We start from the raw sequence: 13,290 nt of genomic DNA, 5'->3' as shown, positions 1-13,290 counted from the left end.
AGACGCGCTTTTGATTTATTCATGCAGCGCAAAGTTAAAGACCTCAAAGAATTTAATAAATTATAAAGCGTCTTTGTTTTTCCCTCCTCGGAGCATTTCGGAAAACATGAAATCCGGAGTTGGAGATGTCCCCCAGATAATGAAGCGCTGCATTCACTTGGTAAAGCAGCTCCCCAGACTCCAGCAGCCTGCCAAGGAGAAACTGAGGAGCGTTCAACAAATCTGGCCAAGGTGCCGAGGAAACGCGCCACTTCTGAACCGCTCCTTTTCCTCACGCAGTCACATTAACTTACACTGTCTCTTGTCTTCACGTGTGAACGTTTGTCAGGCTAAAACCCACATTTTTTAGGATTTTTAACAGCTGAAAGGGCATCAGACTGGCCTGAAGTGCACTGATCTGATAAATCTCCAGCAGCTGATGATTCTCTCTTTGATCGGTGATCAGACAGCCGACTGTACGACCCAGGAGAGCTGCAGAGGTGAGAGTCAGTGCGCAGCGACCGCAGTTAAGGCGTTATCGTTCCCATCAGGAAGCCAAAATGACTGAAGTGAAAATAGAGGTTTATATGCCTCATTTTTCTTTTGGCTTATTGAGGAGTTTGAGTTGGACTGAACAGAAACTGTCGCATTAGCAGCCAAACACAGATGCTGCAACTAAACGAAATCAGATTCAAGCGTTTTGAAGCGTAAAGTGACATTTCCAAAGAGCCCAGGAGGTGAGCAGGTGTCTAAACAGCTGGCTGACTGATATCATACATCATTAATGATCTACTAATATTGAGCAGCCACCCATCAGGACGCTTTGATATTCTCAAACGTGTAGAAAGGTTAGTTACAACAGTCCCTGCAACACACAGCTGCAGACTCTCACGCCGCTGAGCTTTGTAGCATCCGGGGAACCGAACCTGCGTTTTGGATTGGACAGTCAAACTGTACACAACAGGTCTCTGGCCGGGAAACCCGGAATCCTGCAGCAAGAAAGCAGCACCGACCACTTCACACACCATTGTACTCTGCATTCTAACTGCTGCTGCTGCAGCCTGGTGTCTGCAGCAGAGGAGGGCAGAGATCAATGTCCTCCTCCAGAACATCCAGTCCCTGATCACCGATCAAAAGGCTGTCAGTCTGCGGAAGGTCAAGACTCTGCACAGTCTCATCTCACAGATGGAAAGACAGCGGCTGCCAATGAAGCAGCAACAGTCTGCCAGCACGACCCCCTAAAGCTGACAATGTCCTTGAACGGCAGTTTCTCATTTGTGTGAAGTGACTCACTTGGAATTTATTCTCAATGACAAAGTGTTTTCAAGAAGTAAAACCCAAGTGCACCATTAACCTTCTTTTAATGACACGGTTCATAAATAGCATAACTGTACATATCATTTTACAGAGGACACAGCAAATGTTACATTGGCGGCGCCCGTCACATTGTGAGGACCCCTGGAAAATGATCTAGAAATTAGTCCACAGTGCAAAATCGCAGATCAATGCTTCTAAAGAGAAGGTACGTTGTGGCTGATCATGGGTCGAATAAAAAAGTATAAAACGCAGGACTTTGCTTCATTTTCTGATCAAACACTGACAGCTGTTATTGGGGTCAGAGGGGAGAGCTGGAGATCAGGCGACAGCCCCCAACCAAATGTTCCGTTTTAAAACTGAAGAATAAAATAGATTTTGCAGTGTTTTCTTCCTTAAATATTTTCTCACCCGCAGCAGATGTCTCTTTATCTGAAGCTTGCTTCCTGGCAATTAGGTACCAAGCTGATGAATGCGCCTTTAGTGCTTCTATGTCTGAACACTCCTAATATATTTCACCCCAACACCCTCACATCCTGTGCAAATTGATGTTAAGGAGATCACAAATTGCTCCTGTGAAACAACACAGGATTTCACCCATGGAAGCTCCCCTCACCACAACACCGGTTTTAATTTGCATGGAATAAAATCAAGCCAGGAAACAAATAAACATAGACCTCAGGTCACGATCAATATCTGAACTTCTCCGCACTGGAAGCAAGTCTGATGAGAACCTGTGCACATGGGCGGGACGTCCGATTGTTCTTGTTGTTCTCGGTCCAGCTCTCTCAGAGGTGGCGGTTCTGAGGACTCGGCTCAGCTCCGCAGCTCCTGGTTATGGGTGGACCTCTCACAAGCGAACCCACAGGCCAAAACTGGGACATTACTTATTCACAGACAGCAGGAGGTTAATCTGGAAGAGGCGCACAAAGATGATCAGTGTCTGACTAAAGCTCATCTCCACAGTATTTTGGTGGATTGTTGGCGTGTTATTAAAATATGCCAGTTTCCTGTGAGCTGTACCTGCTCTGTTGAAGGACAAGCGATGATTTGAAGGTCTTCTCCGCTGTATTCCTCCACAAGCAAGGCGTGCAGTCTCCGGAAAACCTGCTGGATGTTATTCTGCGGCAGGGGGGGAAAAATCCCATCCAGTTACTGAGTGCTGGAGGAAAATTAAAGCTAAATTTCCTTCTGGCCTCTGTCCCCTCACTATCTTGTTACCATGTAAACCGCAAGAATTTGGTTCTGTCTCATTCAGCTTTCACCTGGCACAATGATGAACAGTACACAGCCAGCACAAAGATTTCTCTATTAGAGTTTAATCACGGATGAAGGGGAAAAGATGGAATCTGTGACAAAGAGTCGGCCCAGGTGCCGAACTGGACCACAGTGATGTAATCTATCGCTTTAATCCCGGCACTGCTTCGATTCCATATTAGACATCTGATCGCACACATGTGAAGCTCAGGCTTTTTCATTTAGGGACGATTCTTTGAGCTGTAACGACGGCTGACTCCTGCGGTGCAGGCTACAAACTGGCCATGCGGCTACCTACCCGAACGGGCTTGAAAAGGATGAACTCGGTGTCTCTGTTGGCTAAGTACAAGGACATGCTCTGTAAAGTGCTTGGCAGCCTGCTCTTCATCACCCGGTAGGTAGCCGTCACTAAATCGTTGATCTTTGCTAAAAAGAGAGACAAAGAAAAAAGTACTGAGGGGAAGAAAAAAAAAACCAACAACACTGACATGTCCTTTAGCCTTCAGTGGAAAAGTTTTGATGAATTACTGAGCGCCTGCGGCATCGTTTCCAGAGACAAATCTTACCTGGCTGCGCCCAAGGTTGCTGAGCCAGCCTGTACGTGGGGCCGCCTTCAATGGCCATCGTTTTGAGAGCTGCGACCTGAGTGCAGAGACGGTCAGAACAAATCAACTTTGTTGGGAAAAAAACTAAAAGTTTAATTTGCTCTGGTGTCACTGTGAACCCTGAAGAAGAGGTACAGGGGCCTTGATATTTTAATATCAGTTCTAGGTACAAGACTGAGAGAACCGGGTAATGATAGCATAAAAAATATTTCTGCAAAGCATGGGGCCAGAGACAGGTCAGGATCAGCAACTGCATTTAGAGACAGGCTCTGGTTTTGCTCTAATATTCACCCTGGTGAGAAACTCCTCCAGATTTCCCACAAATATCTGAGTCTGCTGCTGGATGAACTGCTCACAGCTGAACTTAAGGTGTCGGTCGACATCCTTCTTTGAGTCAATGTAGTGTTCCTTTATTTCCGGTGTCCCCTGGGGGGCCAGAGAAACAAAAGGCTTTAGTGCTATCAAGTGGCATTTCACTTGAGGCAAGATGCTATCAAAATGTAGAAAAAGTGAATTGTAGGTTTAATAAAATAGTCATAGGAAAGAAAAAACCCTACCTCCAACAGGAATTCAAGTATGGCGTTGTGACTGTTAAGTCGGAAGAATTTGGGAACAGCCTTAGGGTTCAGGATTTTGAAAGCAGCATCTAAACACAAAAGCAGCTATTACATGTGAGTAGCTGCAGCATTAGAGTGCCCCCTAGTGCCAGAGATGGTAAGTGACCTTGAATGAGATGAGGGTGATAGGAGGGGCAAATCTGCCCTGTGAGCCATCAGTTAATGTACATTATGGTGTTGGATTACACTGTAATTTCCACAATAATTGTTGCCAGTGGTGCATATGATAGACACCACTTGCTTAATGAGCATGACTATGTAATGAGTGCTTTTATAGAGCTCAACACCAATGCTCCCTCCACCTTTAATTATCTTACCTCGTGTTTTCTTCAGGTCCAGTGAGATTTCCTTGATGGCAAAGTCGGTGTGAAATGGGGCAATCTGTTCACGCATTATCAGCAGGTGCTTGATCAGAAAAAGCTGCCCATCTATTTGTGTCTGTGGGAAGTCACAGCACACTGTTAAAATGGCATCTGCTGAACAGCCAGGCATGAAGGGAAATTAAAAAAAACAGACCCAGAGACAATGAAGAAGAATCACCAATTAATAACTAATTAACAATAGCTGGAAAGGGACAGACTGCTGTGACGAAAAAGGCGCACAACATCATTTGTTGCCCTGCCAGCAGTTAAAACAGAGAAAAAAAGACATTAGCGCGGAATGGAAGAACATCCTGTGAGACTGATGCAGTGGCTTTAATTTGCAGTGTGAGGTCGAGAGAGGCCTGTTGGCAGATAGGCAGCAAGTCTGAAGGTGAGAGTTGCTGATCTGCCTGCCAAATGTAACAAAGCATCTGCTCAAATGAACTTTAAAAGGCATCACAGCTGCTGCGCTTGGAGAAAATATAGCTGAAAGGGTTTTGTTAACGTCGCTGTTCACATTTATAATGTTTAACAAAGCCACAGGGTCGGCCATTCTGACAACTATAGGGGCCTTTGAAACAGATAAAATAATAAATAAAAAAAAAAAAAAGGCAATTATGAGGAATGTGAGCCAAACCTTGTTTTTAAGGATGACATCTGAAGCTTTAAGCAGGGACTGAATGCAGGCAGATAAGGCTTCTTGAGATAAACCTTGGAAGACTGCTCTCTGGAAGAACACCAATAAGACAAATAAGAACAAGAATGGATAAAAGAAAGTCAACAACTAAACAAGAAATATGAGTGAAATATGAGCGAATGAAATATGAGCAAGACTTACATCCATACATCTGTAAAGTTTAGACAGACAGACCAAGGTCCGCCTCACGGTGGGGTACCACATGCCGTGTAGATCAGCTGGAGAGATCGATGCCTGCAGGCTCGATGCTTCGGTGTTGGCTGCATTAATCACGCAAGAAGGGGGGAAAAAAGACCCCGACATGACAATGTGCAAAAAAGAAATCAGCAAGTGTCACAAGCTGGAAACACAGACCAGCATTACTGCTCCTCCTGCCAGTTGGATCCTCCAGCTGAATGTCAGAAAACGTGGATTCCTGTGACTTCATCTGTTCTTCTTTCAAGCTCTGAGCAATTCTCTATAGGCGGTTTAAAAAAAGGGAAAACACAACAAATGCTCAAACAGAGGGAAAGACATGAATGCATCTGAGGAGCTATCAAGAGGCACCATCTGTGTGAACGCACACATAAACACTCGCGCATGCAAAATATTAGAAAAATGTATGAGAAACCTCAGGACAGAGCAGCAGCATTCAAGATAAAAAATGTACCTGTGGGTTACAATGGAAGCTATCTCAACGTGTAAAGAAGATTAGAAAAGCATCATGCTTAGATTAGTGCTATTATACCAATAGCTTTCTTGTATTGCTACAAAAAGCTGCCAGCCCTCCGCGGAGCTATTGAGAACGCGGAATTCCGTTTGAAATCCTTCCAGCGTCATGATCACAGACATTTCAGCTGTGCATTGAATGAGATTCATCATTACTTTTATTGATGGACTGACAAATGTCAGGAAGCTCAGACTACACCTGTGAACTTGTGAGCATTTTGTTTTATTTAAGCATTTGGAAGACGTTTCTTCTTCTCTACCAACAGAGGTGGTGCAGCAAATGAGGCCTCTAAGTTGTCACACCGATTTTGTACCAGCCTGGGTGTCGTCGTCTTTATGTTGGCTAACGTCTCCCGTCTTCTGTTCTGAAAGCCTCAGCTCAGGGTCTTCTCCAGCTGCCTTCAAATAGACCATGGTGAGACCAGCTCTCAAAATCCTCAGCTTGGCCCTACAGTTTTCTCGAATTTTAGAATTGTTTCTAAGTCTCAGAAAAGATTTAAACCCATTTTTAAAATGTCTGGTTTGAGAAATCCACATAGCACGTGGTCAGCTCTACTCAAGGCTTGTGTTTGATATTATCAGTCAGTTTTGTTGGCCCTCACAGCAGCCTTTGACACGATCGGTCGGCCCTTGTTTCCCACCTGGTTGATGATGTTTGCACCTTCCAGTGGTTAAGATCCTTCCTACCCAGCAGAACGTTCCTGTTGTGTTTATCTCTCCCCCCCTAAAGCCCCTTTCACTTGTGGAGTGCAGCAGGGTCCTATTCTCAGGCCTGTGCTCTTTTCTTTGTACTGGCATCCTCTTGGGTCAATTACTACCACACATAAACTGAGCTCCCATCCTCTGGCTGCTGGTCATAACAGCTGTGTATGACAGAGCCATACAGCGTTCTGCCAAGTTTCTACGCGCACATGTTGAGCTCGTCCTCTCCCATGGAGATCAGGAGCACAGTTCACGCTTTTATTTCTCTTGTCACGTTTCCAATTTTAAAAAATGTTGCTGCCCTTCTTCTAATTAATAACTGCATCATCTATTCTCTCTGATGGTTTCCAGTCATTAATTTAAGAGTTTTTTTAAAACTCTTTTTCCAAGCACTGACTGATTTTAGAAGTTTAAGGAATTAAAACAAACAAACACACACACCTCCATCATCTCCAGTTTCTCAGGATATGCCAGATCTCCTGGAGCTGGTTTGTAGCCTAAGATATCGGTCTGGATGTAAATGTGCGTCCTGTAGACCAGCCTCTCCTGGACATCCTCCAGCATCTGCTTCACCATGGCGTCAAAGGCCCCCAACTGAGCAGCTGCACACAGATGCACCCACAGGTCAGTGTGGAGTCAAGCTACCAAAAATGTAAGACTAACTTAACATAATCAAAAGCCCACTTTGTTGGACATAAATCAGAGCAGAGGATTTTCAAGTGATAATTCTGACAGAAGTTTCCGAGCACAAAAGACACAAGTGAAAAGCTTAGAGGGAAAAAACGTCTCCAACACACCGTTGTTTTGAACGTGGTCTTCCAACATCTCGTTCTTCAGGATGCTGCAGAGCTCTGACAGAGTTTCCAGGTGGATGATGTGGATGATTAAAGGCCGGAGGACATCATACAGGGATAAACACAGCTTCTCTAACAGCTCGCTGTAGGAGATGAAACACCGTTTCACTTCTTTGTACATCTGAAAGGGCTAAAATTACATTTCCTTTTCATTTGGGCCTTTAGGTTTTCCAGGAGAGTTAGCGGAAAGGGTTGCATCTAAAAACCATTAACCAAAATATCAAAATGTGTTTGAGCAAGTACAAAGGTAGAAATCTGCTGACTGGGCAACGAGCCAATCAAATTCACAAAAATATATTAAAATTGCTTGGTCTTGTCTTTCTTCAGCTAAACTGTAACTGGCGGCATTAGATCAGTATGGGGGTGGCTAATAACACCTGAACTTAATTTCAGCTCTCAGAATTAAATTCTAACATTTCTGATGTTAAGCCAAAAACTCTATTTAACTTGCATTACTAAAAATAGATATGGACAATAGATGCTGTACAGTTTTCTCAATCCCAAACAGATGCAAACACGTTGGTGTTGAGTAAATAACGAACTCGATTGGTGAAAACCTGATTTCATGTAGGAGCACAAATCCAGATTCAAACCACCTCTGGAGGAGGATTTGAATTAGATTAGCATCTGATTTCCACATGGGACTTCAGTGTTGACACACCTGACAGGTCTAGTGGCCCGTAGCGTGTAGCATGACGCGGCGGAGAGGTTGAGAACCACAACTCGAATCCGTGAGTAGAAACTAAAAAAACTAGCTGGTGCGCATCAATTGTCTGACTGCAAATGCTTGCATGTTGATACACCATGTCACAGCCCGCATCACCAGTGTGCATACTGAAGCCAACGCTGTTACCATGACAACCAATCCAGATCAGGCTCTCAAGTACGCTTCGAGAGACAAATCAGATTTGCTTGCACTGAAAAGAATGCCCGAGTTCTCCCAAACAGACAAATGACACTTACTCCAGTTTGGGTGTAGGTTTGGAGAAGAACTCATGATACAGCTGATGCTCGTCTTGGCACACATGAACCATGAAGGCACAGCCACTTCGTACCTGGGGGAATGAAACCATCCACAGTGTAAATAAGAAAACATCCCCTCAAAAAAAAGCAGCGGGGTCTATCGCATCAATCATTAACGAGACGCTGTTTCATTAACAGAAAAATCTGATAGACGCCGATGATGCCTGGTTCATCAAATTCTGACCTTTAATTATTGGACTCCCATCAAGCCAATTAGTGAAGTGTTTTTGCATGCCAACGTGATGTCCAAACCAATTATCAGTACCAAATTACAATCAGTTATTCTCAATATATCAAATTAGCATAAAAATACTGCGACGTGAATTACTGAGCCAACCTTCGGGTCACCTATTTTCATATGCTGGAGGAACACAGCACAGGAGTCACTCGTTTATAGATGAGGTGTGACAGGGAGAAAAACAAGGCTTCACAGCATTTGGCTTTTGACAAAACAGGAGAGGATGGCTGCTGTAAACGAGCACAGATTATACTCATTTATCATCTGTGCAGCTTTGTGTCTGCACCAAGCCCTGCAGAAAATGCCCCGGAGCAAAGATGTCCTGCATGCAGTGAGCTCAAATGTCACCTTACTAAAATTAAAGGGCAGCTGGGCTTTGAACCGCTCGTGCCTTACCAGAGCACAGTGGTCTTTGCTATTTTGGTTGGTCAGGTCTGTAATGGTGGATGTAATGCTAGGACGGAGGAGCTGCTCCCTCTGGTCAAGGTAACAGTGATGGATTTCATCGAGGAGTTGGTGGTATCTGTGAACATCAATAATGGCTACGAATTCATTTCAGCAGGAGAAAACTGCACAACAACTAACCTGAAAGCTGTTTCATTATTCTGAATAAACACCAGGACTTACTGTGGAATCTTCTCTGCTCGCTGCTCTATCTGCTCAATCAATGACTGAAAGCAAACAAAATTAATGTGCTATTTTTGCTATCTGTACATAATGTCAGTATATAAAAAGTATTTATACACTCACTCTGACTTTAGGTGCAGCTGCTCTGTATTTAACATAGTATAATGTAAACGCATTGTCTGCGTTGGTCAGGTTCATTGGATCCTGTGGGGACAAAAAGACTACTGTCACTGGACGAGATTAAACACATGAAATGAGCCTGACAAATGGACCTTTGACTCCTGCTTACCCTTTTTATTAACTGGGTCGTGAGGTTTTGCATAGTGTTTGTAATATGGACCTTCATGAAGTGCATGGCTTTAGACAGACACTGTTTAAACTTGGCCAAATAAACAGGATAATCCTTGAAATTGGGCTGCAATTAAAATGGTGAAAATTAAAGAGGTGCAAACATGATAAAAAGAGTAAAACAAGGATGAAAGAGTTCAAAATTCCCATTGGTTTAACTGCAGCTGCATTAATGCGCCAAGGAGAAAAACTGTTCCTTCGTGCAGTGACAAAATTAAATCTGCCAATAATGATGCCAAAATGTCCCCCAGAAAACTTACATGTGCAGAAACATACTCGATGCAGTCATCCAACTTTGACAACATTGGAATAAAACCTTCCCCGTTTACAGACAAGACTGGCGAGTTCAGTTTCTGCAAAGACAGAGAGAAAACTGGATTCAGAATAAATTCAAAACGTCAACTATCTATCTCCTGACTGCCTTTATGGTTTAAACATTTCTGCCATTTGGCAAAGTCATCACTGTTTGAAATCTATTCCTTTCACTTCAGATCTAAGCCGGCATAAATTCTGCCAAAGCTGCCGCGCAGATTTGGGCTTTTTCAAAGTTTTAAGCAGCAAAACAACATTTTAAGACACCTTTCCAAATAATTGCAGAAAAGCAATATCAGACATTCAACCGAGAAGAATTGTGATTCTTGATCAAGGATGCAGTTGCTGATCTCAGTAATTCAGATAATGAGTTAATTAGTAATCAGGGAAAGAAGCGCGCATAATGCAAACATTCAATTATGGGGCGTGAAGCTGCTGACAAGAGGGAGCCTACCGTGTTTATGTTTTCCAGCTCATTAAAATATGACAGCTTCTGCTGTATGCTTTCTGCCAGGTCAACCAGCTCTGACTGCAAAGTAAGAACACAACAAACCAGTGTCGATACAAAACAGCACCATTTCCATTCGGTTCCGTAAATGGTTCATTTGACATCATTAGTGAACATCAGCTAATTTCTGCAATAATAAATAAATAATGCAGGAGGCCTACAAGCAAACAAACGTTTGAGGAGGCTTTTACCCCTCACTGTCATCAGACTGCGTATCTATTCCTGGGACATGTTCCCGTACCAGGACAGCTTGGTGCTGAGTTAGAGAGTGATCCTCACAGATGTGAGTGTGTGTTAAGAACATTCAGCGGCAGGACAATTTAAACTCTTCCTTCTAAGCCGGTTAATTACCAGCCAGCCTAATATCCTGCATCTCACCTGCTCTTTCAGCAACTGTTCACAAGCTTCGTGGAGAGTTCCAGTCTTGTTGGACACAAACAGGTATTGTTTTTGCAGGGAGTCCAAGTGCTCCAGAGCAGCACTGACATCCTTCAGAATTGCATCGCATTGTTCCTGGTAGCAGTACAGATCATCTCTGGTTTTTCTGCAGGAAGGCAGACATATTATCTGTCCCTGTGCACAACCAAACGATGGTGCAGAAACAACTATCTAATGGTCTGTAGTGCAATTCGGCAACATTTGAGCACTGAGCAGAAGACTTTAGTTGCTGTTTTAATGGAGAAATTTCAAGCATAATGTCAGCCTGACTGAACTGAGCAGATGTTCCACCAGCTGTCTAAAGCAAACAGTCAGCTGTGACATCGCTAATTAAAGTGGTCAGACAGACAGACACGATTCTAACTGTTCTCTGCCTGTCACGCAGGAAACGCTGATGCGAAACTAGCAAGTTGGGACAAAATAAATGTTACCATTAATAAATATCCTGACTTAGCGATAATAAAAAGAAGGACTTGAAGATATTGAGCTTATGAACTGCTGCTTTTGGCAATGGGTTCCTCCTCAACCAGAAATCTACCTACCAAACCCAAAACTGACACTTTTGTTCATAATAAGGTGAAGTCAATACAACTGTCAGAAACCTAACCCTAACCCTGTGAACATTTTGAACCCATTAGATGCAAAAGTTGTGTGGAAAAGAGAACACGTGATCAAGATTTGTATGGGACCTCTGGCATGCACACACTAGGAGCTAAGCTGTAAACAGGAATACATAAAAGTGTGTAGATACAAAAATGATGGTATGTAATGAGTCCTTATGCTGAGACGTTCCTCCTCTAAACACATATTGAATGCAGCATGTGACAGGAAAAGTATGAGCTTCATCAAGCGGTGAAACCTAGCCTCACCTGTATTTTACATTTTCATCCTGGTCCATCTTTGTTTGAAGTTTGGCAAACCAGGAAAAAAACTGCAACACAAAAAAATGGTCCTTTAACACTTTGCAGCTTATTGTAGCTTGGCAGGTTTGCTTAGATACAAAGATGCTACTTAGAGGAGCCAGCAAATCCACCTGTTGTGCTGTTTCTATCCTGTCATTTTCCATGTTAAGCATCTGGAAGCCTTTGAACAGGATGTCTTCGGTTGATGCGGGCACAGTCGCCGTGAAGGAAGATTGCAATGATCGCGACGAAAGGCTGCACAGGTCCTCAATGGGCAACTGCAAAGGTAACAAGGGCTGTTTGTGTCGGAACCTACACAAGCTTTAACGTAAAGCTAACTGGGTGACTGGATGCAGTGCGAGTTTAAGGGCATGCTCGGTCAGTTGTCACTTCAGCAAAAAAAAAAAAAAAAACTCACTTGAAAAATTGCTAACATTTTAACTTTGCAAATGTATAGTTTATTTGACAAAACTGTATTGAACTGACGTGCATTAAGTATGTTAGCGATCCTTAGCTAGCTTGCTAACTGGCTATGAAGCCAAATCTTACTTCTGAAGGGATAGAGACTGTTTCAGCTGCGGCTCGGAGCTCCAGGACCGAGTCCATTTGTGTCTCCGTCAGAGGAGCCAGAGCGTCAGTACGGCGGTCCCATAATGACAACTTCTCCCACGTATCTTTATCGGTTTGGTCCAAATGACAAAGCTCTGCGGACGCCATTGCCAGTTCTGCTCCAACGTCAGCAGCAACACGGACACGCTTCCTGTTCCGGGATTGTGGGCGTGGCCACAGTCCACAAACAGCCCGCGTCTGGAGCGCATTTATTTACGCGTCTGCAAAATAAACTGCCTTTAAAAGTTACCGAAGTTTACCTAAAGTTTTGCTTCAACGAGCGTACTTCTTTGCTTCTACTAATATATTTATTTACATTATTCTAAACGGACATGGGGGAACTAAAACACTGTAGCAACATTTAATTTTCTACCATTAGTGACAATTTCCTTTTAATATATTACTATTTTACTTATTATTGATTTATTCTGATTTTTAATTTTTTTTTTATTCCCTGAGCATGGAGAACCGAATTTCGTGACGTAAAAGTAATTACGCAAAGGCTAATCAATAATCGCTCTAGATTCATTTAGGGACCCAAACGGCAGCATACGTTTATCATAGAAGATGCAGATCCAGCAGGTGGAGCCCTGGGGCATAGTTAACTGCATTAATTACTCTTTCAACTCAAAGCTGTTTGTAGATGTAATGCCTTCTAACTGTGTTTTACCTTTCTTTGGTGGAAAAGGGACAATAATGCAAATTTTGTATGTTGTCAATCCCAATCCTTTTTCAAAAAGCACCACAAAAGCTTGGAATAAACCAAAGTTTACTAAATATATACACATCTGTTTAAAACCAAAGTTTTGTTTTGTTTTTTCATGTGGCATTTTTATTTAAAGACCTGCAGTTTCAGTCACAAAGCACAACTGCAGCTAAATATCGTTATCCCCATCATTGTCCAGGTCGCGTTCTAAATTACAGCTCCTTCTGCAGGGTGGGAGGGTCACGTAAAGTTCAGTTTTGAAAAGAGATGTTGCAAACATTCAAGCCCTGTTACTCCCGAACAAAAAGAGACGTCAGAGCAAATCTCTTCATGGACGTTGAATTATGGCTCAACATGGGACGGATGAGTCCTGTACGGCAGTGGGTTGGTTCCACTGTGAGCTACAAGAGCTGCTGCTTAATGAGGTGGGTGTAAGAAACAAGCATACTCTAAATCATTCACACGTCACACAGTCAAATACATA

At 43.2% G+C, this 13,290-nt stretch overlaps 1 protein-coding gene across 1 annotated transcript; it reads right to left on the bottom strand.

Annotated features, from left to right (window-relative positions):
• Positions 1-1,323: 1,323 nt before the first annotated feature.
• On the bottom strand, positions 1,324-12,250 carry cog3 (component of oligomeric golgi complex 3). The gene is made up of 23 exons (XM_011609208.2): positions 12,041-12,250; positions 11,623-11,769; positions 11,459-11,520; positions 10,530-10,695; positions 10,098-10,172; positions 9,592-9,684; positions 9,273-9,398; positions 9,107-9,187; positions 8,984-9,027; positions 8,753-8,879; positions 8,059-8,150; positions 7,039-7,178; positions 6,683-6,843; positions 5,186-5,288; positions 4,973-5,091; positions 4,772-4,861; positions 4,090-4,210; positions 3,713-3,801; positions 3,447-3,581; positions 3,117-3,192; positions 2,849-2,976; positions 2,317-2,415; positions 1,324-2,206 (listed from the first exon to the last, which is right to left on the bottom strand). The coding sequence occupies exons 1-23, from the start codon at positions 12,206-12,208 to the stop codon at positions 2,177-2,179; spliced, it is 2,472 nt and encodes an 823-aa protein (XP_011607510.2). The 5' UTR covers positions 12,209-12,250; the 3' UTR covers positions 1,324-2,176.
• Positions 12,251-13,290: the final 1,040 nt, after the last annotated feature.

Source organism: Takifugu rubripes, chromosome 1, assembly GCF_901000725.2.
Source record: "Takifugu rubripes chromosome 1, fTakRub1.2, whole genome shotgun sequence".
In the NCBI taxonomy this organism is placed as follows: Eukaryota; Metazoa; Chordata; class Actinopteri; order Tetraodontiformes; family Tetraodontidae; genus Takifugu; species Takifugu rubripes.
The sequence above is the reverse complement of the archived record's forward strand: the minus strand, read 5'-3'. Positions and strand labels throughout refer to the sequence as shown.